The sequence below is a fragment of the Lethenteron reissneri genome, chromosome 59 (genome assembly GCF_015708825.2).
Source record: "Lethenteron reissneri isolate LAM-NWPU_2019-01 chromosome 59, ASM1570882v1, whole genome shotgun sequence".
Taxonomy (NCBI): Eukaryota; Metazoa; Chordata; class Hyperoartia; order Petromyzontiformes; family Petromyzontidae; genus Lethenteron; species Lethenteron reissneri.
In genome coordinates, this window is record NC_083837.1 from 4,668,730 (window position 1) to 4,696,636 (window position 27,907).

Sequence of the window (27,907 nt, forward strand, 5' to 3'; positions counted from 1 at the left end):
GTTTAACCTACTCACGCCGGCTTGTGCCCGCCCTCACAGTCGGCCATATTTGCGGAATACACCACGCCGCCGTTGACCCTGGCCATTGACCGAGCGCACCCAACGTTCCTACCAGCTCCCTCCGCAGGAATGTGTTACATGGCATTGTCTTTAAAACTGATTGGCCTACACCAGAGACAGCCTTCTTTAGGGCCTAGTCTCACCAGTGCTAGACCAGAGAATGCGAAAAAGTGTACAGTAGGCGTTCTCTGGTCTGACACTGGTGAGACTGGGCCATAAAGAAAGCTGTCTCTGGCGTAGGCCAATCAGTAGCAGACGTCTCGGAACGGGAAAGGGTTAAGTTATTCATTACGTTTGTTGAGTTTGTAGGTAAAGGGTTAATCCACGCGAGGAAGCTTCACCGAGTCTGAAGGTACTTTTGGCAATTTCCATCATCAAGCGTTTAGCCTTTTTGGCGAAGATCGGTGCAGCGCACAAGTCCCATGCAGGGTGGGTTTCAGAACCAGCTGATCCAGGTGCCTCCACCCTCGCCAGCCGAGCGTGTTTGGAAATTCCAACAACCCTATGCGTTAAATTTCGATTTAAAGCTTTCGTGACTGCAGGGATTCATCTTCTTAGTTCTTTCGGTAAAGTCACCTGAGGACGGCTGCTTGCGTTGTGGCCGAAACGTCGTGAGAATTATTGTATTATGTTTTATTTGTATTATTTCATTATTTCCATTCTACGTGACTTTACCGAAAGAACTAAGAAGATGAACCCTATGCGTGTGAGCTAGGCACCAACCCTGGGGTCACTGCCAACGCTCCATGTGAAGGAAATTTTTTTTTTTGGAAATCAAATTGTGGCGCTTGCAGTCACGATGAAGTCTTACAATGGGGACCCACAATGGTAAGGGCAAGAATCGATTTGGGAATGGCAATCACGGTCAGGCACTGGCCATCGCAATCGGTTCTACTTTGGTTCCGCAGTTGCGCGCAGAGATAGAGGATTATAGTCGTGAATAAAAATGGTGACCATGGCAACAATTTATATTCCGCACGTTCCACGGTACTAATAAAAAAATAATAAGTGCTCCATGAATAGAATCATGACCCCTGCAGCCTTGTATTGATCCTCACGCTCCACTATGGCAAGGGAATAATCCATTTGTGAATTCAACTATGCCTCCTGCAGCCACTTAAGAGTCTACGCGATTGAAATCTAAACAGAAGAAGAGTCCAAATCTCGGGGAGCACTTACACACCTTTTTCATGTTGCAGGCGCAGACAAAGACAAAGATCCCCCGTGTCGTCTTTAACAGACTGTTGGGGCAATACTTGTTAGCGAGCACCTATTAAGGCCGATACAGTGCACAAGGGGATGGCGGTGTGGCAAGAAACCACACCCGGCAACCTTTGTCTCCCCAAAGGCAATGTTTACACATAGCGCCTGGCACTCATTTGAGGCCGAGTCGACCTAGCAGAGGCCCAGGATCGGTTCAGATAACCGTCACCTGGTGTTGGGTGACCGTGAGAGCGGGAGTCGAACTCGGGTGGCCAGGTACGGAGTGGAGCGCGCTAACCGCTACACCGCCGCTCCCCATTTACACACACACACACTCAAGTGCACACACTGCATACAAATTCATTGGTCGCCCATCTACTCCAAAAACACATTTAACACATGCTGTGTATGAAAAAAAACAACTCAACACATTGTCTCATTAGCATGGCATAGCCCCTTAAGCCAGTGCTGAAGCAGCCCAATATTGCGGGCAGAAGCCATCAATCAGCACCACGTGACCCAAGGAGATTCTGTTGTAGCCGTGGTTGGGCGCGCTGCAATCTTGGACCCGGTGAAGTGAGTTCGATTCCCAGGCAGGGCTAGCAACAGTGGGCGAGTGATATTTTAACCCGCGGGGCGGGGGTTGGCAAACGAAATAACACGAGGAGCCACAATATACTCGTTGGTTTTTTTCGGTAGCGTCACGTACGTAGAAATAAAATAAAATTTGAATAAATAAAATTCAATTCAATTAAAATAAATCACAGGGAAAGATGTGTGTCTTCTCTGTATATGTACCTCTTGTCTGTTCACGAGTCCTTGTTCTCTGTTTTACGTTGGTAGGTTCAGCCCAGATGATGAACACAAATAATTTAGCAGTCTTTTGAAATACGTGGTCAACCAGGTTAGTGTCTAACTGTGTTTGTTGGCCGACTGGTTTGCATCGCATTATGTTTCTAAGGTTTGTTGAGTTCTCGTCTCCCATCTTCTTGCTGTATTTGCTCCATGCAGTTTGCCGTTCTCTATGTGCTATGCACGCGGTGTCCCCCTGTGTGTTCCCTCGCTATGTGTTTTACCACATTTCCAGCTGAGGATGAGCGCATGTGTTGCGTTCGAAACGTCGTGATTTATTTTAATTTAATTGATTAAAATGTTATTTAATTCCTACATACGTGACTTTACCGAAAAGACCAATGAGTATAATTTATGCAGTCACGAAAGCTTCAATTCTAGATTGATTAGGAGCCACATTTTTTTTTTATTCGGCAACAAGAACAACAACAACAAAAACCTCAATAATTTCAAGGGCTGCACAACGCAGCAATGTGAATACGAGAGACGGTGGCCCGTTAACAATTGACGTCACGAAGCTGGTTCGGAGCCGCCGGGTTGCCCGACCCCTCATTCTTAACCCCATCCCGGGCACCCTCCTTCGCCAAACCCCGCATTGACCGGCGCGGTGAAGCGACCGGTCAAACAAACCTCGCGACCTCCGAAGCGGCGCTGGGGTTGACCTTCAACCCGGCCGCAGGGATAAAAAAAGCGTCGCGCGGCAATTTAACCCGCTCTGAAAAATGAAAGCAGCGACGTCGTTTCGCACAAAAAAAACCCTGGGACCGTCCAATCAACGGAGCGAACCGGGGGCGTGATGACACGCAGACACTGCTCCCACCTCAACACCGCCGTGCGTGTGACCCCGCCTCACCCCATCAGATTGGTGGTTATTTTCACGCGTTTACATCGTGGTCTCCTTGCAAAGGCGTAGCGGTTTCCGAGTCGTAATTAGTTTACACATCCAGCCAGGGAGATTACATCCAGCCGAGCTCTCTCTCTCTCCACGTGAGAGATGGGCTTTTTCGATTTAAAGCTTTCGTGACTGCAGGGATTCATCTTCTTGGTTCTTTCGGGAAAGTCACGTAGAAGGGAGATAATCAAATAATAAAAATAAAACAAAATAAAAATAATTCTCACGACGTTTCGGCCACAACGCAAGCAGCCGTCCTCAGGTGAAGACCAGGTCTGTCAGACGCTGTCTCCCCGACAGACCTGGTCTTCACCTGAGGACGGCTGCTTGCGTTGGGGCCAAAACGTCGTGAGAATTATTTTTATTTTGTTTTATTTTTATTATTTTATTACTTCCCTTCTACGTGACTTTACCGAAAGAACCGAGAAGATGGGCTTTTGTTAACATGCCCGACAACGCCGGATGCAACATCCAGCAGAAATGTCGTACAAAAAACAAATGTTGTCTAAATTTCGCTTGCGTTTCAAAACGTTCCTCCGGTTTTGCGAGGGAAAACATATCGATTTGGGCGCGTTTGCCCGCGATGTGACAAATTGATTGAGCACGGTTAACGACGTACGGTGCTAAAGACGTTCAGCGTACATTGATTTTATTGGATCTGTTCGGTGGTGAAGGGTTATTGTAAAAAAACAAAAACTTACATTAAAATCTTGATAATATAATTAAAAAGAAAGTAATAATTAATAAATAAATAATACATCGGGGCGTGAAAGCCCAAGTACAGAGGTTATACCTCGATTTACAAAAGGGATACTACGGTTCTTAAAAAATAAATGGGCGTCAAATAAAATTTCGTAAATCGGAACGGCTTTCCCCGAATTGATTTCATAATAATAAACATGAGGGATGCGTTTCGGAGAGTCATTCGAACTCCACTCCTAACCTAAGGGTAAAATAAAGCACATAAATCATTTAAACGATTGAATAATAGATAGTTTGAAAGTAAAATAACTTAACCTTTTTTTAGGGAACTCACCGAAAGGTCTGTTGGATGTTGGAATGAATGGCGAGGTGACGTGGAGGCGTTGCTGTGGAACTGTCGGCAGTGGCGTAGTAACTACATTATCAGTGGCGTAGAAACTACATTATCTGTGGTGTAGTAACTGCATTATCAGTGTCGTAGTAACTGCATTATCAGTGTCGTAGTAACTGCATCATCAGTGGCGTAGTAACTGCATCAACAGTGGCGTAGTGACTACATGATCAGTGTCGTAGTGACTAAATTATCAGTGGTGTAGTAACTACATTATTAGTGTCGTAATAACTACATTATCAGTGGCGTAGTAACTGCATCAACAGTGGCGTAGTGACTACATTATCAGTGGTGTAGTAACTACATTATCAGTGGTGTAGTAACTAGATTATCAGTGGCGTAGTGACTACATCATCAGTGGTGTAGTGACTACATCATCAGTGGCGTAGTGACTACATCATCAGTGGTGTAGTGACTACATCATCAGTGGCGTAGTGACTAAATCATCAGTGGCGTAGTGACTACATTATCAGTGGTGTAGTAACTACATTATCAGTGGTGTAGTAACTAGATTATCAGTGGCGTAGTGACTACATCATCAGTGGTGTAGTGACTACATCATCAGTGGCGTAGTGACTACATCATCAGTGGTGTAGTGACTACATCATCAGTGGCGTAGTGACTAAATCATCAGTGGCGTAGTGACTACATCATCAGTGGTGTAGTGACTACATCATCAGTGGCGTAGTGACTAAATCATCAGTGGCGTAGTGACTACATCATCAGTGGTGTAGTGACTACATCATCAGTGGCGTAGTGACTAAATCATCAGTGGTGTAGTAACTACATTATCAGTGGTGTAGTCACTACATCATCAGTGGCGTAGTAACTACATTATCAGTGGGGTAGTAACTACATTATTAGTGGTGTAGTAACTACATTATCAGTGGTGTAGTAACTACATTATCAGTGGGGTAGTAACGACATTTTCAGTGGTGTAGTAACTACATTATCACTGGCGTAGTAACGACATTATCAGCGGTGTAGTGACTACCTTATCAGTGGCGTAGTAAATACATCATCAGTGGCGTTATACGTACATTATCAGTGGCGTAGTAACTACATTATCAGTGGCGGAGTAACTCAATTATCAGTGGCGTAGTGACTACATTGTCAGTGGTGTAGTGACTACATTATCAGTGTAGTAACTACATTATCAGTATCGTAGTAACTACATTATCAGTGGCGTAGTAACTACATTATCAGTGACATAGTAACTACGTTATCAGTGGGGTAGTAACGACATTTTCAGTGGTGTAGTAACTACCTTATTAGTGGTGTAGTGACTACATCATCAGTGGCGTAGTACGTACATTATCAGTGGCGTAGTAACGACATTATCAGTGGCGTAGTGACTACATTATCAGTGGCGTAGTGACTACATTATCAGTGGCGTAGTGACTACATTATCAGTGGTGTAGTAACTACATTATCAGTGGTGTAGTAACTACATTATCAGTGGTGTAGTGACTACATTATCAGTGGTGTAGTAACTACATTATCAGTGGTGTAGTAACTACATTATCAGTGGTGTAGTAACTACATTATCAGTGGTGTAGTAACTACATTATCAGTGACGTAGTAACTACATTATCAGTGGCGTAGTGACTACATTATCAGTGGCGTAGTGACTACATCATCAGTGGCGTAGTAACTACATTATCAGTGGTGTAGTAACTACATCATCAGTGGCGTAGTAACTACATTATCAGTGGCATAGTAACGACATCATCAGTGGCGTAGTAACTACATTATCAGTGGTGTAGTAACTACATTATCAGTGGCATAGTAACGACATCATCAGTGGCGTAGTAACGACATTATCAGTGGCGTAGTGACTACATTATCAGTGGCGTAGCAATTACATTATCAGCTCAGGGGGTGCAAAAATCGGTCAGGTGTGGCCCCCCAATACTGTTGAAAACAAATCTCACGGTGGTTGTCTAGGGGGGGGGGCCCAACTCGTAGCTTTGTCCACTAGGAGGGAGGGGGGGAGAAGGCACCCCCTGCCTGCCCCACGCTCGTTACTCTATTGACTGCAGGGACACGGTGACGCTGCGGCTGATGGATAACGACCCATCCTCCTGGGTGGCTTCTCGTTTGACGATATCACGAGGCACGCGCGCACGGCCGTGAGTCAAATTTCGCCGTAATGCAGAAATCCGCTTTCGTTAACCGACGCGTGTCCGCGATTCGTCGATTCGCGTCGACGCGAAATTTCGTGAAACCGAAAAAATATATATGTAACGCTGCGGCCAACGCTTGTGCAACGGTTGCAACCGCACACCGACATTGGCCCGTTGGCCTGACATTGCACATTTACTGCGCATATAACTTCCACCTTGTCGTACGTTACGTTTATTTTTGTTTAAATGTTACTGTAATTCTTCTCGACGTCCGGTCAGGGCACGGGGGCCAGAAAAGTTACAACGGCAAACACAAAACAAAAAAAACGACAGGATTGCAAAAATAAAGAAAATGGTCAGCAAGGTCAATAAAAAAAATAACTAACATTATTTTATTAATTACATAAGTCCCATTTATCAAGCTTGGGCAAGGCAGCAAAAGACATCCCAGACCACACCACCAAGACAACAACCGCACAGCAACAGCAGCAAGCAGTTGCCCCGTCAATACGATGGTCGCGTGAACATCGCAATCCTGCCCCCTGCACAGCCAAGGAGACAAACACTGCAGCACGGTCATTCGACAAAACCATCGAAGTGTCCTCACATGGAGGTGGGGGCCCGAACGGACTGGGTGATGCGTTTGGCAGACTCACGTTTGAAGTTCGGCCGTATTCGCGCATCGTAGCCCGAACTCCGACCCATGAGCTTATCAAGGAAGTCGGATGGAGAGACGTTGTTGTTGTTCACATTCTGCTCCTCCGTGTCCCGAGACGGTGACCGGCTGTCACGCGGACCGGGAGAGAGGGACGAGCACAATTGTTAAGACTTTGAGAACATTGTGTTCCTCTGCGAGCTTTTAAACGGGAGAAAATAAAATAAATAAACAACGCACTTACTACATTTTTGTTTAAAGCTTTCGTGACTGCAGGGATTCATAATCTTGGTTCTTTCGGTAAAGTCACGTAGAAGTGAAAAAATGAAATAAAAAATATATAAAACAATACAATTCAGGTGATGATGATTGCTTGTGTTGCAGTCGAAACGTCGTGAGAATTTTTTTTATTGTTCCCCTTCTACGTGACTTTACCAAAAGAACCAATAATATGAACGCACATACTCTTTGGTTCTTTCGGTAAAGTCACGTAGGTGAAAATAAAAATAACTAAATCACGACGTTTCGGAGGCAACACAAGCTTCCGTCATCAGGTGAGACAACCACAGCAAAAAAATTACTGTAGTGGGCAGAGAGAGCTGTATGTGACAAGCGATTATATAGGGTAAGAGCCAGGGAAGAGGGATGCAAATCTAGAAACAACGCACGTATTTTTCAAGAACTTTTTAGCCGGGCGGTGGTGGCTACGCACCTCCGATTAGCACAGTTTGGCTACATACTGTGCGAAAGTCTCCCCCATGCTGCTAGCGAGCACCTGTGAAGGCTGGAAACGGCACACGAGGCACGAGAGGGGTGAGTGTGTGGCCACAGCACCACGTCCAGCCGCCTTTATCTCCCATGTGGCGATGCTTTTACACATCGCACTAGGCCAGGGGTCGGCAACCTACGGCTCCGGAGCCGCATGCGGCTCTTTACGGGCTGCTTCTTAACGATGAGTATGTATGTACAGTATGTACTCAGATGCATTGCGGCTCTTGAAATGCTGAATTTTGTACCGAATTGGAAAGAAATGGCTCTTCTTGTTATTTTGGTTGCCGACCCCTGCACTAGGCACTCAATATTGCTAGTGCACGTGGCCGCCTGTAATCCAGCGATGTTGAGGTGGCAACCGAGGGTTTGGTGGATCACGGCACAGACGTTGCGAAACTCCCTTCTCACGGGGGCGTCGAGGAGGTGTCATACCCCTGGCTCGCCAGGAGAAGGCGGTTACTACAAAAAGTGCGAGCTGATATCATCTGTCCCATCTGTATGGGGATAGTGTGTTGCCCCCTTGCTCTCCTTTCTTTAGGTGCTCTGGTTTCCTCCCACGAGTTTACAATACAACTACAATTCTACAAATGTTACTGGTAGGAACCACCTGGTTCCACCAGCCCACAAGGGATTATTGTGTCCGTCCGTCCGTCCGTCGTGCATCCAAAAATGGGAGGGGTGGGGCTGGATGGAGAGGGGAGGGTGGGGAGGGGCTGGGTGGGCAGGGTGGGGAGGGGAGGGGCTGGGTGGAGAGGGGCTGGGTGGGGAGGGGAGGGAGGGGTTGGGTGGGGAGAAGAGGGAGGGGCTGGGTGGGGGGGCTGGGTGGGGAGGGGGAGGTGTGGGGCTAGTGGGGGTGGGAGGGGTGGGGCTGGGTGGGGGGTGAGAGGGGTGGGGCTGGGTGGGGAGGGGCTGGTCACCCTGTGGTGCCCTTATAAAACTCAACGTTTAACCTACTCACGCCGGCTTGTGCCCTCCCTCACAGTCGGCCATATTTGCGGAATACCCCACGCCGCCGTTGACCCTGGCCATTGACCAAGCAACCCAACGTTCCTACCAGCTCCCTCGCAGGAATGTGTTTTTATGTTACCAGGTAAGGCCCACTTGAGCTATATGGCTCTTTTTCAGAAACGACCTGGCCAAAAATTATCACCTGACTCAGTGGCGTATATCACGTGGAAATTAATATCAGCCAAATACTCGAAACGCATGTTTCTGAATGTGGAGAGCAAAAAAATCGGAAGACCCGGAGAAAAATCCACGTGACCACGTGGAGAGATACATGCAAACTTCAAATATACAGGCAGTCAGGGTCGAGATCGAACCCAAGACCTCGTGAATTTGCTGAAAACCCCTAAATGTATAAGCACTTCAATGTTTGCGGGGATTGCCGACCGTTGAATGATGCAGTTGCTACATGCTAAGATTGTAAATGTTGTGGCTTGGCTCTCCAACACACCATGGTGCTGTACTCGTTACGAATTGTCATGTTTTGTTTACGTGACAAAGCTTACGAATTAGCTGTGTCGGGTGGTGGTGGGTTTAACGACACATTCATATTTACGCAATATAACCCAAAAAAACCTGTATTATGAATGATATTGGTCGCGAAAGCCTTTGTGTTAAACTACATAAAAACTGATTGCTTGTTATTATCACTGTCATAAAAATACTCCTTTTTGAGAAATGACAAGTCTTACATCGCCTGTAACACAGTGACTCTCTCGCCCGACGAACAAACCCCGCATAGGAGCACAGCAGCATCGCTCCTGCGGCCGTCTGGAAAGCTCTTCCTTCTGATATTAGGAAGCCGCTGGAGTTGTGCACTTTCAAATGATCTAGATTGACAAACTCATTTCTTGAGAAATGCTTCGTATTCTAGTTTGTTGTAACTTCCACCGCACCTCTGATTAGCAAGGTTGGCTACATACGGTGCGAATGAAGTTCAACATACATACCAGCAGCTTTTTAAAATTGTAACATCCTCATTGTGAGTTGAGCGATCTAACCACAGTGCATCCTGGCTGGTTAGGATTTGAAAATACATAACGATAATAGATTACAGTCCTTTATCAATCCACTGATCATCCTCGCAGCAGCAGCTTTTGGCTAGCCATAGAACAATGATGGTCACTGCATTGCAGCTCTTTCAGAGCGCTGTTGTGGCCGTCTGGAATGCTCTTCCTCTCGACATTAGGAAGTGCACTGGAGCTATGCACTTTTAAATCTAGATTTTAAAACTAATTTCTTTAGCGCTGCGTTTTGTGTGTTGTCCTTCCCCCCTCCCCCGCACCTCCGATGAGCATCGGTGGCTAAGTACGGTGCGAAAGAAGTTCACACGCACATACATACGTACATACGTGCCATCGCCCCACACGCCCGGGAGACGTCTCGCAGTGAGAGAAGGTGACGATGGCGAGCGATCAAAAAGGAAAATGTTTGCAAGCGGCGACCAAAGCGCGACCTTGCGCCGGTTTGAAATCAAACGCAGGGTGGTGTCTTCTGTTGCACGCACACGACACTCAAGCGACTAGTGCGTCGGCAGAACAAAGCGTGCGGGCCGATGCCTCAATTCCATTCATCATCGCAGCACGTTTTGTGCTTATACCCCATTAGCTAAGAAACGCAGCTTTTATCATAGCTTAAATCTGTACCACAATTGGAAGCGTACCATGTATTTTGTGCTTTCAAATGCACGCAGCCATGCCGATGCTGACACTGACACATACTCGTGTTCAAAGTACTACACGTTTCCAAACTCAACAGACGGGGATATTTGGCAGCCTCCGGCTGGAGTTGTTTCAGTTGGGGCCAACGTTGGGCCAACGTTAGCATGTGGTTGGAACTCTGACTCACGTTGACCCCAACGGACCGCGTGTATTGGGGGACATTTCAGCTGCAGCTGTTCAACACGGTAACAGCGTGGCCTTCACGAGGGCATCATTCTTGAACTCCTATTCTATACACAGGCACTGCCTATAGAGGCATCAGTAGCCAATCACAGTGAGCTCTCACACTGCCTATAGTGGCATCAGTAGCCAATCACAGTGAACTCTCACACTGCCTATAGTGGCATCAGTAGCCAATCACAGTGATGTCTCACACTGCCTATAGAGGCATCAGTAGCCAATCACAGTGAGCTCTCACACTGCCTATAGAGGCATCAGTAGCCAATCACAGTGAGCTCTCACACTGCCTATAGAGGCATCAGTAGCCAATCACAGTGAGCTCTCACACTGCCTATAGAGGAGGCACCAGTAGCCAATCACAGTGATCTCTCACACTGCCTATAGAGGCATCAGTAGCCAATCACAGTGAGCTCTCACACTGCCTATAGAGGCATCAGTAGCCAATCGCAGTGAGCTCTCACACTGCCTATAGTGGCATCAGTAGCCAATCACAGTGAGCTCTCACACTGCCTATAGTGGCATCAGTAGCCAATCACAGTGATGTCTCACACTGCCTATAGTGGCATCAGTAGCCAATCACAGTGATGTCTCACACTGCCTATAGAGGCATCAGTAGCCAATCACAGTGATGTCTCACACTGCCTATAGAGGCATCAGTAGCCAATCACAGTGATGTCTCACACTGCCGATAGAGGTGCCAGTAGCGAATCACAGCGATCTCTTACACTGCCGATAGAGGCATCAGTAGCCAATCACAGTGCTCTCTCACACTGCCTATAGAGGCATCAGTAGCCAATCACAGTGAGCTCTCACACTGCCTATAGAGGCATCAGTAGCCAATCGCAGTGAGCTCTCACACTGCCTATAGTGGCATCAGTAGCCAATCACAGTGAGCTCTCACACTGCCTATAGTGGCATCAGTAGCCAATCACAGTGATGTCTCACACTGCCTATAGTGGCATCAGTAGCCAATCACAGTGATGTCTCACACTGCCTATAGAGGCATCAGTAGCCAATCACAGTGATGTCTCACACTGCCTATAGAGGCATCAGTAGCCAATCACAGTGATGTCTCACACTGCCGATAGAGGTGCCAGTAGCGAATCACAGCGATCTCTTACACTGCCGATAGAGGCACGAGTAGCCAAACACAATAACAAATGCGTGCATTGCCAGATAAAATGTGTACAATTTTAATTTATTTGCAACATTTTAAATGTGCAAATACGCAACACATTCGTCAACAACACTGTGGCCTTGAAAGGAAACGTATGTACAGTCGTAGGAAACGTGTCGGGTAATGGCCAAAGCTAATGTATGTGTTGTTGCCTGGAACATCACCTATTGTTTATTTTCTTTTGAAGGCTACCGTGTTATTGATGAACGTGTTGAGTTTTGTTGTTGTTATTGTTTGTGCACCACTGCCAACGCAGCAGCATCACCTTAATAATTGGTTTAATGTAAATCAATGTGCGATTATAAATTACTCTTTTCTTTTTAGTCTTTTTCATCACGGAACGCTTCACAAACGTTCGTGCCATTCTTGTGCAAGGGAGCCATGCTAATCTTCTGATTATAAATTACTCTTGATAGGAAAATTTAAATATAGCTAGACAACAACAAGCGCGTGTGTGCATAAATACCCTTACATATTTCACACTGCTAATCGGAATGCGACCTGGATCTTCATCTGGTCACATGCCAAAGCTTGTATGGTCAGTCCAAAATTACCTGGGTCGGTCCCATTTATCCGATCCAACGTCTGGACAGCAATCCCAATTCTAAACCTTCCCCGTCCGCGTGCCCCTCCTCGACCGCTCGTACCCTGTTGTTACATTTGGCAGTCGACACAAACGCAAACGCACGAGGCAGCGAAGCTACGTCCCAACAGATAGCATGCGGAGGCGTCTGCAACGCGGCTGACAGAGCGTCTCTTCGCGTTGTCACATCGCTGTGGGTGGGTTTTGACATTTCATCATGAAGACAGGCTGAATTATTCGAGAAGAAATGGAAGCTGCTATTTCATTTTTTTACTGCTATTATTAGTATTGTTTTACCAACAAACAAATGCAATCCGATTGAGTACAATAGAACCCCTCTTAACGACCACCCCTGTTAAGAACTAATTACTTAACGATGGGTCTCGATCGCGCCCAGTGTGTAGTGTATAGTGTAGTGTATAGTAGTGGTGTACAGTAGTGTATAGTGTATAGTAGTGCATAGTGTATTGTAGTATAGTGTATAGCAGAGGTGTGGACTCGAGTCATGTGACTTGGACTCGAGTCAGACTCGAGTCATGAATTTGATGACTTCAGACTCGACTTGGACTTGCATAACAATGACTTTGTCCCACCTCTGAGGTGTGGACTCGAGTCATGTGACTTGGACTCGAGTCAGACTCGAGTCATGAATTTGATGACTTCAGACTCGACTTGGACTTGCATAACAATGACTTTGTCCCACCTCTGGTGTATAGTAGTGTAGTGTGTATAGTAGTGTATAGTAGTGTAGTGTATAGTAGTGTAGTGTATAGTAGTGTAGTGTATAGTAGTATATAGTAGTCTAGTGTATAGTAGTGTAGTGTATAGTGTAGTGTATAGTAGTGTATAGTAGTGTATAGTGTATAGTAGTGTAGTGTATAGTAGTGTAGTGTGTACAGTAGTGTATGGTAGTGTAGTGTATAGTAGTGTAGTGTATAGTAGTGTAGTATATAGTAGTGTAGTGTATAGTAGTATATAGTAGTGTAGTGTATAGTAGTGTAGTGTATTGTAGTGTTGTGTATAGTAGTGTCGTGTATGGTAGTATAGTCGTGTATAGTATTGTCATGTATAGTAGTGTAGTATATAGTAGTGTATAGTAGTGTAGTGCCTCCATAGAGCCCAATGTGTTCGCTTACCAACCATTCCCCTGTTAACAACAGGGTTTTGTAGGTACAGTAAATATGAATTAATGCATTGATTAACCATATTTTTTCATAGTATGTGTTTATAATGTTATTAGTAACTTTATGTATTAATACCCATTGTTTAAATATTATAAAGTACGTTTTGTGGGTGACAAACGGTAACTTTCGATGCTATGGGAACGAATTAAGCCTGTAACGTTAATTTCTATACTCGCTTAACGAGCAAATCACTTAACGGTTTCGTGGAACCAATTATCGTTGAGAGAGGGTTATACTCTAATCAGGGTCGCCGATCTGTGTGGGAAGGAATGGGTTCAGAATCAGAATCTTTATCTAGACATGGGAAAATCTGATGAGCTATTAAACTCTTTTTCACAGATGTCCAGCCGGGTCACGGGGTCAGAACGTTACACCAACAAACAATACAAAAGCACGATAACAGTGCAACGTGCAGGAAAGCGATGCAGGTCACTAAATATAAATACATAAAAGACATCAGTACAAATTGAACGAGTACATCAATACCTGCCAAAATAAAAACATTCCGAGGCCACACCAAAGCAACAACAAAAAGTCCCTCAATAAAATTGCACGTCAAAATTGACACCCCACACGCACTGTGTACACATCCCACGCACATTGTTCACACGTATGTCTGTATGGTGAACTTCTTTCGTACCGTACGTAGGGAGGTGCGAGGCAAGGACAACAGACCAAATCCAAAAAGCAGTTCTAAAGAAATTAGTTTTCAATCTAGATTATTTAAAAGTGCGTAGCTCCAGTGGCTTCTTAATGTCGGAAGAGCGTTCCAGACGGCCGCAGAAGCGCATCTGAAAGAGCGCGATGCGGTGACCGCCGTCTTTGTCCGATGGCTGAGCCAAAAGCTTCTGCGAGGATAACCGGAGTTCGTGTGACGATGGTTTATAGAATACTGCAGAGCTAGAGCAAATCTTGGATTGTCTCTGGTTCCCCATTACGAGTCCGAGTCGTTTTTTCTCTACGACTTCGAATCAATACTATGCCGCACATTACAAGTAAACAGTTTACGTCCACATTACAATGTCGTGCCCAAACCCATGTGATTTGGTGCATAGTCAACACGATGTCTCTGATTTGTGCTCGTCCCCTGATCCACGTACTCCTCTTCCTTCTCAGTGGGACGCCAAAAATACCGCACAAATATAAAACCTGCTGGCTGGCAGACACCTGTATACCGTATTTGTCTTCTTGACAATTATATTACAGTAGAATTATGGGAAGGGGGGGGGGGAACCTGCCAAAAAAATTCTAATGAGAAAAAAGCATTTCCCATTTGACAGTCGGCGATTCGCTACAGTTTGTCCCACCGGGTTTGTCCGCGAGCCAGAGGCATCGAACATGAGCAGCGACGTGATGTGTCACTTCTCCTGACTTGTTTCCCCACGTGTGAGTGCCTGGAAGCAGGCAAGGCAGGGCAGGGCATCATCGGGGCGTGAAATGAAAACGCAGATGCCAATGATCGACCCGTCAACATTGCGAGCCATAACCTCTGACGGCACTCCCCGGTAAGACCCGCAATAGCAGCACGGCGCTATGTGCTAGACCTGGCCACCACAAATGATAGCCCAGCGAGAAGCGGCTTATCACGTGGACATTTAGAGCAGCCAAACACTGATGTTGCTTGTAAATGTGGAGGGAAAAACCGGAGGACACGGCGAAAAATCCACGCGACCACGGTGGGAGAGAGAGAGAGAAACACGCAAACTCCAAATATACAGCAGGCTTCAGGGTCAAGATCAAACCCACGACCTCCTGCATACCAGGCGAGGTATTTAACATCTCGCCACTGTGGCACCTGGTGAGTCATTATTGGTGGGTCACAGGGAGTTTTCAGCACTTTCCTTTGCACGAATACGTCCGTGCGCACCTTCCCCGCATGCGTCAGATTACGGCGTGATGACATTTTTTTGTCATGATGATATATTTGGAGTCTGCGTGTCTCTCTCTCTCTCATCATCATCACGGTGGCTAGGAGATGTTAACTACCTCGCCTTGTAAGCAGGAGGTCGTGCGTTCGATCCCGACCCTGACGCCTGCTGTATATTTGGAGTTTGCGTGTCTCTCTCTCTCATCATCATCACGGTGGCTAGGAGATGTTAACTACCTCGCCTTGTAAGCAGGAGGTCGTGCGTTCGATCCCGACCCTGACGCCTGCTGTATATTTGGAGTTTGCGTGTCCCCTCTCTCTCTCTATCCATGGTGAGACGTTAACTACCTCGCCTTGTAAGCAGGAGGCCGTGGGTTCAATCCCGACCCTGACGCCTGCTGCTGTATATTTGGAGTTTGCGTCTCTCTCTCTCTCTCTCTCCGTGGTCAGGTGGATTTTCCTCCAGGTCCTCCGGTCTGTCCCTCCAGATTTTTGAATCAACACGTTTCGAGTTTTTTTGCCTGCCATAAATTTCCACGCGATGATGAATAAGCCACTCGGTCGAGCAATCATTTGTGATGGCCAGGTCACTTCTGAAAAAAGCTGCGTAGCTCAGTGGGCCTTACCTGGTAAAATGAAAAAAAGTTTAGTTTAGTTTTCTACGCCGCCGCGTAACCAGGATGCCCCATTCGCTCGCCTCGGTCTACAACGTAATAAAACACCACGGCTTTAACTGCCGTGACAACAAAAACACACGCGCACGGACAATATGCAATGCAGAGTAGGTATTAAACAGTGTGCTTTTGAACACGTATGCTTTCGCGACCAATATTATCCATAAGAGGTTTGATGGGTTAGATCGCGTAAATATAAATGTGTTGTTTTGCTTACGTGACAAACCTTACTGATTGGCCGTGTGGTGTGGCGGCGGGTTTAACGACACATTTATATTTACGTGATCTAACCCCCCCCCCCAAAAAAAAACCTATCATGCAGTGTGCTTTTTGTCATTCTCGGTTTCAGCAGACATGATCACCACAGCAATCCGTACCATCTCGCTCAAACCACCAAGGACAGCCGCCGTCATCTCTACCAGCGGGCGGGCATCACTGGAGGGATTGCCGCATTCTCAGGGACAATCTCCAGCCTCCCGCGTCTCCCTCCAACCCACTCGTCACCTCTGCTCGGTGCATTCTCCAAAGCAAAGCCCCCCCCCTGGCCCAATCAGCCATAAACCCCTGGCTTTCTCTCTCTCTCTCGCTCACTCCCTCCTTCCCTCCCTCTCCCCTTTTTCAGATTAGAGGAAACAGGAAGATGCTCGGTGTAGTCGGCACTTTGCTTCAATCATCTTTTTTTTTTTGGTTTTTTAATGATTTGCTTTGTGTAACCCACCCCCCCCCCCCTTTTTAAATGAATGATTTCACAATATATTTCTCACACTGCTCTCCTTACCCCTTCCCTCTCTCTCTACCCCCTCTCTCTACCCCCCCTCTCACCCTGCCTCCTCACTTCCAACGCAGCCTCCCCAGAACGTCACCCCCTGCACCCGATGTCATCCCAGTCCACTACGCTGCCCTCGGCCGCATCGCAAGCCGCCGCCCGCTGCTCCTTTCGCCCGCGCGGTCGTCTTTTCCGCTACACGTCCCAACAAACCCTCCTGCCCGCCAGCACCCATCAAGAGGGCGACACACTCGTCGGAACGTGAGGCTGCCCCGGATTAAAACACTGATCCTGCGCGTGAAGAAAACGCACGGGCGAGTTCGAGAACGCGTCCAAAATCCCCGAAGTCGGGTGGCACACTCTGCCGCGCGGTTGCTTCTCCGGGGCCGTCCATAAATGACGTCACGCGATTTTGGAAGATTTTTGACCCCCTACCCTCGTCACACGGCGTCACAAAAAGTCGGACCCCCCCCCCTCAAATATGACGTCACAAAACTCTGCCCCCCCCACCCAAAACCATATTTCCATTTTGAAAATAAAACATGCTTCAAATCGCTTTAAACTATTGTCATTGTAGTGCGTATTTAATGTGGCGCTGCACTCTGATGTTGTAGGAGAAAACATTTATTTAAAAAGTCTATTTAATGAAGTAGAAAAGTGTCTATATTTATGTAAAGTTGCGCATTTTGATGTGACGTCACATTTCTCAAACCCCCTCCTCGTCATACATCGTCAAAAATGTCTGACACCCCCCCCCCCCCTAGGTACGTGACGTCATTTATGGACGGCCTCTTTGGCCTCTGTCATGTTTAGGAATCAAGAAGCCATTACACGTTTCGAAAGAGCAGAACCACTGCACCAAATTCACCGAGGGGGAAAAAAAAATCTGTTAACGCTGAAACGAAAAGTGAAAATACAACAATCTCGTGGTTATAATTTCGTGAAAAGAAACTTCAGCCACGTACTAGTTCCTCTCATCTCTGTTACTAAACAATGAGATTACCCAGCAATCATGGACCGTTAGGACCAACGTTGCAGGACAATGTTGTTACATAGTTTCCATCCACGTGCCAACATTTGCCCAACGTTATTGGACGTTTACTGGGCAATCAGCGGTAGCATTAAAACGAGTGTCCCAGGAACAAAATATTTCAAATATGAAATAGGTTTGCGGAGAAATTATAGCAAAAAATAGTGCCTGTAATTAGCCGGAGTGCCCGTATGAACATCTCGCAGACCAATTAATTTAATTCAGCTTGTCATTATTTAAATAAGTTGCTCAGCAGTGCCAGCGGAAGTGTAGTGCTAAGTGGGATGCTGCTACGAACCGGGCCAACCGAGTTTGATTCCCGCTCACAGGCCACCGATATCAATGACAATTATATGAACCGGTCCTGGGCCTCCCCGTAGGTCGACTCGGCCTCAAATTAGTACCTGGTGAAGTGTGTAAACATGGAGACAAAAGAGGCAAAGGAGGCCGGGCGTGGTTGCTAGCGACCCACCACCTCGTGTGCCGTTCCGGCCTTCATAGGTGCTACTCGCTAACAGCACTTGCCCCTGCAGTCTATTAGAGGCTACACGGGGGATCTTTGTTTCAGTGGCGTCAGCCAGACATCTTTATTTGGAACTCTGAAAGAGATTATCCTGGGTGCTTCCTGAGCCAGCTCGCTCCCTTCAACATCACCAGCACTCCGAACAGTAAAGTTTGCAGATTACTGGGTTAATCCGCTTTGAAAACACAAAATAACGGTGCGTGAACCAACAGAGTACGGGAAGCTCGCTGTGTAACTCTATGGGATTATTTGATTTTCTTAAAACAGCCACCTGTAATAAAAATATATTGTACTTTTTGCACCTCTTCTTTTCGGGGGCAACACGTTAATGTTGCCGCCCTGACAATATTTGCAAACGAGTCGTTCCGCCTCGAGGGATTATTCCAGGTGAAGCGTTTGAAAAAATAAAGCGGAGGCGTTGTAGCTTATATTCTTTGGGTCTTTCGGTAAAGTCGCGTAGATAGGTTCAAATAAATTAACAAAAAATAACAAAAAATAACAAACAACTACGTACGACGTTTCGATCGCAACATAAGCTAATGTCTTCAGGAAGACGACCACGTCGTAGTTTTGGGTTATTTTTTGTTATTTTCTTTGAACCTATCTACGTCACTTTACCGAAAGACCCAAGAATATAAAAACAACAGCACATTCTATGGACCGCTTCAGTTCTGCAGAAATTGCTTATTGCTGACATTCAGACAAAAACACAAAAACTACGACGTTTCGATCGCAACACAAGCGTTCGTCATCAGGAAGACGAACCTATCTACGTGACTTTACCGAAAGACCCAAATAATATGAATTCCTGCAGTCGCGAAAGCTTTAAGCGTTGTGGTTTATTTCTTTTTTCGTTTCGGCAGTCGGCAGAGTAGACCCAGCACTCGTATCGCACGCGCTCCGAATTTCCCTCTCGATGACAAATTGTTGGACGTTATCAAATTTTTGTTGTTGTTACAGCAAAGTATAAAAGAATCAACCGATGGGAGGACAATTTCACATCACGTGGCATACAGTGGCTCACAAGCTTTTTTTTTTACTATCAAGTTTTTTTTTATTTCAACAGATAAAGTCGACAGTGAGCTACTGTATAGCTATTTTTCAGAAGCGACCTGGCCACAAGTGATAGCTCAACTACGAAATGTATAGCAGCCAAACACTCTAAACGCGTGATGTTGATTCTGAATGTGGTGGGGAGGACCCGGAGAAAAATCCTTGCGACCACGGGGAGAGAGAGAGAGACACGCAAACTCCAAATACACAGCGGCAGGCATCAGAGTTAGGATCGAACCCACGACCTCCTGTATACCAGGCGAGGTAGTTAACATCTCATAGCCACCGTGGTGGACCACGACCAACCCATCAACTGTTTGTCGTGGATCAGTTTACAAACAAAAATACCAAGATGGTTAAATTAACACGCAGGCTCTCGCCACACAACGTTTCGATTAAAAAATAGGTTTTTGGGTCGGATCACCGTGCGAGCTAACTGTGTGTCGTACACCCTCCTCCACCCCACCACAGCCAATTCATGAAGTCGCCACGTGATGAACAAACGTGCCGATGTCATTACCGGTGTGCCGAAGCAGCGATGCATTGGCGCGTTAAATCGTTCACATCCAACGGTTCGCGCTGGCACGCTTACTGGGTTAGCTGAGTGCCGGTGATCACGGTTCGGCCTACGTACGGTGCGAACGAAGTTCAATGTACGGTCACACTCCCCATGCCCCTATTTACGTCTCCCCCGTTTAACGTCGTTTTCGCAAAAAATACAATGTCACGTTGTTATTGTTATTATGAACACCGCTACACGAGGAGCGTCGCCTCATCTCCCCCACTCACTCACGATGCCTCATCCACCACACACTCACGATGCCTACAACAACAAAATTCAAGAACTACTCAACGATGGCAGATATACAAAAATAAAAAGAGACCCCACCAACAGCCTCGTCATTAAAACCAACAAAATCATTTCTGATTCAACCGCATTATTTGATAAAACCAAACAGTTCTCGTTGAAACCTTCTGCAGCCAGGCCACCAATATTATATGGCTTGCCAAAGATACATAAAGAAGATACACCTCTTCATCCCATTGTCTCTACTATCAACTCCCCCACTTACAAACTGGCTCGTTTTTTGTCTGAAATCCTGCGGCCTTTCACTGGAAAAACCACCTCTGCAGTACTAAATTCTACTGACCTGGTATCGACAATCAAGGGGATTTCCCTGTCCCCAGACGACCTGCTTGTCAGTTTTGATGTGGTTTCCTTATTCACCAAAGTTCCTGTACCTGACACCATCGCAATCATTGAAGACTTGGTTCATCAAGGACTGAATACTGAGGTACCCCCCCTGGTGAGACACTGCTTAACCAATACATACTTCACCTGGAATGGAACTTTCTACAAACAAACTGAGGGCACCCCAATAGGCTCCCCCCTATCTCCGGTTGTAGCCAACATCTTCATGGAGAAATTTGAGACTGACGCCATCCAGACTGCCACTCTACGCCCGACCTTATGGAAGAGGTACGTAGATGACACTTTTGTCATCTGGCCACATGGCCGGCCTGCTCTAGACCAATTCCTCGACCACATCAATTCCATACACCCAGCCATCAGATTCACCATGGAAGTCGAAAATGATGGCAATCTACCCATTTTGGATGTCCTAATTAAAAGGAAACACACACAATCTTAACCAAAGAATGAAACACACACACACAAACACACACACACAAACACACACATACACATACACACACAAACATACACACAAACACACACACACACGAACACACAAACACACACGCACAAACACACACACACAAACACACACACAAACACACAAACACACACACAAACATACACACAAACACACAAACATACACACAAACACAAACACACACACAAACACACACACAAACATACACACAAACACACACACAAACACACACACAAACACACACAACACACACACACACGAAAATACACACAAACACACACACAAACACACACACGAAAATACACACAAACACACACACAAACACACAAACACACAAACACACACGCAAACACGCACACACAAACACGCACACAAACACACACACACAAACACACACACACAAACACACACACACAAACACACACACACAAACACACACACACACAAACACACACACACAAACACATACACACACACAAACACACACACAAACACACACGCGCACACAAACACAAACACGCACACAAAAACACGCGCACACACACACACAAACACACACACAAACACACACACACAAACATACACACAAACACACACACAAACACGCACAGAAACACACAAACACACACACACAAACATACACACAAACACACACAAACACGCACGCAAAAACACACACGAACACACGAACACACGCACACACACACAAACATACACACAACCAGACAAACAAACACACACACAAACACACACACACAAACACACACAGACAAACACACACACACAAACACATACACACACACAAACACACACACAAACACACACGCGCACACAAACACAAACACGCACACAAAAACACGCGCACACACACACACAAACATACACACAAACACACACACACAAACATACACACAAACACACACACAAACACGCACAGAAACACACAAACACCCACACACACAAACATACACACAAACACACACAAACACGCACGCAAAAAACACACACGAACACACGAACACACGCACACACACACAAACATACACACAACCAGACAAACAAACACACACACAAACACACACACACAAACACACACAGACAAACACACACACACAAACACATACACACACACAAACACACACACAAACACACACGCGCACACAAACACAAACACGCACACAAAAACACGCGCACACACACACACAAACATACACACAAACACACACACACAAACATACACACAAACACACACACAAACACGCACAGAAACACACAAACACCCACACACACAAACATACACACAAACACACACAAACACGCACGCAAAAACACACACGAACACACGAACACACGCACTCACACACAAACATACACACAACCAGACAAACAAACACACACACAAACACACACACACAAACACACACACACAAACATACACACACGCACACACACACAAACACGCACACATACACACTAACACACACACAAACACGCACGCAAACACAAACACACACGCAAGCACACACACAAACACACTCACACAAACACACTCACACAAACAAACACACACAAACACACGCAAGCACACACACAAACACACTCACACAAACACACTCACACAAACAAACACACACACACAAACACACACACACAAACATACACACACGCACACACACACAAACACGCACACATACACACTAACACACACACAAACACGCACGCAAACACAAACACACACGCAAGCACACACACAAACACACTCACACAAACAAACACACACAAACACACGCAAGCACACACACAAACACACACGCTACTGTACCGAATTGTTTATTTTTTGCCAGGGGTCAGGACATCATCAGGAGACCCTCATCGGAGCTGACACAGATACAGATATAAAATATGATATATATAAAATATTATATATAAAATATATTATATATAAAATATGCACATTCACTGGAGACGTTGCCGCACGGGCAAGCGCTGCACACAGCTGTAATGGAAGATAAGCACACACAGTGTACACAACCCACACACACAGTGTACACACCACACACACTGTGTACACAACCCACACACACACACTGTGTACACCACACACACACACAGTGTACACACCACACACACAGTGTACACACACCACACACACACAGTGTACACACACACCACACACACAGTGTACACACACACCACACACACAGTGTACACAACCCACACACACACACTGTGTACACCACACACACACACAGTGTACACACCACACACACAGTGTACACACACCACACACACACAGTGTACACACACACCACACACACAGTGTACACACACACCACACACACAGTGTACACAACCCACACACACTGTGTACACCACACACACACACAGTGTACACACCACACACACTGTGTACACAACCCACACACACACAGTGTACACAACCCACACACACACAGTGTACACACACCACACACACACTGTGTACACACACACAGTGTACACACCCCACACACACAGTGTACACACACCACACACACACTGTGTACACACACCACACACACACTGTGGACACCCCACACACACACTGTGTGTACACAACCCACACACACACACAGTGTACACACACCACACACACACTGTGTACACACACACACACAGTGTACACACACCACACACACACGCAGTGTACACACACCACACACACACTGTGTACACACACACAGTGTACACGCCCCACACATAGCATACACACCCCACACACACACAGTGTACACACACACCACACACACAGTGTACACACCACACACACAGTGTACACACACACCACACACACAGTGTACACACCCCACACACACAGTGTACACACACACACTGTGTACACACACCACACACACACTGTGTACACACCACACACACACAGTATACACACAGTGTATACACACAGTGTACACACACTGTGTACACACCACACACACATAGTGTACACACACCACACACTGTGTACACACCCCACACACATAGTGTACACACACCACACACTGTGTACACACCCCACACACACAGTGTACACACACAGTGTACACCCCACACACACTGTGTACACACACCACACACTGTGTACACACCACACACACACTGTGTACACACCCCACACACACACTGTGTACACACACCACACACTGTGTACACACACCACACACTGTTTACACACTCCACACACACAGTGTACACACACCACACACAGTGTACACACACCACACACACAGTGTACACACCCCACACACACAGTGTACACACACACACAGTGTACACACACTGTGTACACACACCACACACTGTGTACACACACCACACACACAGTGTACACACACCACACACACACACAGTGTACACACACCACACACAGTGTACACACCACACACACACAGTGTACACACACCACACACACACAGTGTACACACACCACACACACACACACAGTGTACACACACACACACACAGTGTACACACACCACACACAATCGTGTGGCGTTGATTTCAAGACGATTGGGGGGGGGGGGTGCAAGCTCCGGCAACGGGGGGTTCGACACCACAGCGTCTCATCAGCAGGCCACTTGGCTTTGCTGCAATCAACTCTCAAGATGCAAAACCCCTTGGGGTCTCGACAGTGAACCGGTGCTGCACGAGTGGACCGTTGTTGCTGCACGGTCGCCTGGCATTTGCATTTAAATTCAAAGCATTAAATCCTTATTTTTGGTTCTTTCGGTAAAGTCACGTAGAAGGGAAGTAATAAAATAATGAAAGTACAACAATTAAATTCTCACGACGTTCCGATTTTATTATTATTATTTTATATCCCATCTACGTGACTTTACCGAAAAAAACAAGCATATGAATCACTGCAGTCACGAAAGCTTTAAATCATTAATTCCTTGTAAGCTGAAGCTACCTCTTTTTGTTTTATATATAATACTGTGTTGTCTGTTCATCACTGCACTGCATCGGACATTGGATTCCAGCAGTATCCATGTATTGAAGAGTATTGGAAGCATGTACATTTTTTTGTAACACTAATTACAGGCACTATTTTTTGCTATAATTTCTCCGCAAACCTATTTCATATTTGAAATATTTTGTTCCTGGGACACTCCTTTTAATGCTACCACCGATTTTTTTGTAACACTTTAAAATGGTCACGCTACATCTATATATATTTATTTGGGGAGCCCTCTCTTTGTCGGTATTTAATTCAGTATTTATTCACCCCCCCCGCACACACACAAAATTCACCGGGGGTTAAATTATATTTGGTGCGTTTGAGTCGTCCCATTAGCAGCGGTAAAATGCAAGAGACGCGCGCCCTGAAACCCACGGAGTGCTGGACACTGCCGATCGGTGTGCACTGTGCTAGCAGAGTGCACACACAGTGTGTACACACACACACAGTGTACACACACCACAAATACACACACACAGTGTACACACACACAGTGTACACACACCACACACACACTGTGTACACACACAGTGTACACACACACAGTGTACACACACACTGTGCACACATACACAGTGTACACACACACAGTGGACACACACCACACATACACACAGTGTACACACACCACAAATACACACACACAGTGTACACACACACTGTGTACACGCACACAGGGTACACACACACACAGTGGACACACACTGTGTACACACACACACAGGGTACACACACACACTGTGTACACACACAGGGTACACACACACACACACAGTGGACACACACTGTGCACACACACACAGTGTACACACCATACACACCACACACACACAGTGTACACACACACAGTGTACACACCATACACACCACACACAGTGTACACACACCACACACACACAGTGTACACACACACAGTGTACACACCCCACACACACACAGTGTACACACACAGTGTACACAACCCACACACACACAGTGTACACCACACACACACACAGTGTACACACACAACACACACACAGTGTACACACCCCACACACACAGTGTACATACACACACTGTGTACAGAACCCACACACACACAGTGTGTACACACACCAGACACACACACAGTGTACACCACACACACAGTGTACACACACCACACACACACAGTGTACACACACCACACACACACAGTATACACACACCACACACACTGTGGACACACACACAGTGTACACACACCACACACACTGTGGACACCCCACACACACACAGTGTACACACAAAGTGTACACACCACACACACACAGTGTACACACCCACAAATACACACACTGTGTACACACACACAGGGTACACATACACACAGGGTACACACACACACAGTGGACACACACTGTGTACACACACACAGTGTACACACACTGTGCACACACACAGTGTACACACACACAGTGTACACACCATACACACACAGTGTACACACACACTGTGTACACACACACTGTGTACACACACACAGTGGACACACACCACACACACACACAGTGTACACACACACAGTGCACACACCACACAAACCACACACACAGTGTACACACACACAGTGTACACACACTGTACACACACCACACACAGTGTACACACAGTGTACACACAGTGTACACACCACACACAGTGTACACACACCACACACTGTGTACACACACACAGTGTAACCACACACAGTGTACACACACCACAGTGTACACACACCACACACACACTATGTACACACAACCCACTATGTACACAAACACTGTATACACACGCACACAATGTGCACACACCACAGTGTACACACCACACCAGTGTACACACCACACACAACGTACACACACACAGTGTACACAAACACTGTGTACACACACACTGTGGACACACACACACTCTGTGTACACACACACACTGTGGACACACACACTGTGTACACACACACTCTGTGTACACACACACCACAATGTACACACCACACACACAGTGTACATACCAGACAGTGTACACCCCCCACCCCACTGTTCACGCGTATGGATGTTGAACTTCTTTCGTACCTAAACCCGCCACAGCCAATTAGTACGCTGTGTAAACAAAACGTGCCAATTCGTCGGCTGAGTTCAGCACCACCGGCGTGTTGGAAAGTAAACCCACTGCAACATTTTCCATTCGGGTACAGTGACGTCACACATCGTCACAAATGTCTGACCCCCCCCCCCCCCAGGTGCATGACGTCATTTATGGACGGCCCTAAACCGCTACTACAAAAAGACAAAGATCCCCCGTATTGACTGAACAGATTGTAGGGGCAAGCGCTGTTAGCGAGCCCCTTTGAAGGCCGGCATTGGCACGCGAGGAGGTGGGTGGCCAGCACCACGCCCGGCCGTTATTATCGAGGTGAAGCCTCGATAATAATTTGTCTACATTGGCCTTCAAATGAGTTAGATAGTCTGGCGGTGGACTTATTCGTTTGCTTAAACACGTTAATATTATTAATCCTTGATCGTTTCTGCGTGAATTAAATATCGGCCGTTCTATAGGGGGAGGTGTAAAAAGTCCGCGTGCGTACAGGGAGGGGGGGGGGGTGGTCAAGTTTTGACAGATATTTTCGTACCTACTCAATGGATGGCCCCACATATCCCTGCGCAGCGATGCAGCGGACGATTATTCATCAGCGTTATACAGCCATGCAGCAAGGGACGAACCTCCATCAATCATGGGCTCGCGTATAAACAAACTCTTGAATACATTAGCCACTGCTTTTCCTTATCTGCTCTTTTTGCAGATATTAAGGCGATCAA

The 27,907-nt window shown here is 46.4% G+C and overlaps 1 protein-coding gene across 3 annotated transcripts in view; it reads right to left on the reverse strand.

The window, feature by feature from the left end:
* Positions 1 to 27,907, reverse strand: part of LOC133357684 (glycine receptor subunit alpha-2-like) — a 140,121-nt gene that overhangs the window by 86,537 nt on the left and 25,677 nt on the right. For 2 of the 3 annotated variants that reach the window (XM_061575775.1, XM_061575776.1), the window contains exon 2: positions 6,883 to 7,010. In XM_061575775.1, coding sequence (XP_061431759.1) covers positions 6,883 to 7,010 — 128 coding nt within the window. Of the gene's footprint in view, positions 1 to 6,882; positions 7,011 to 27,907 lie in introns of those variants that run through there. The other variant, XM_061575777.1, reaches the window with a different exon arrangement.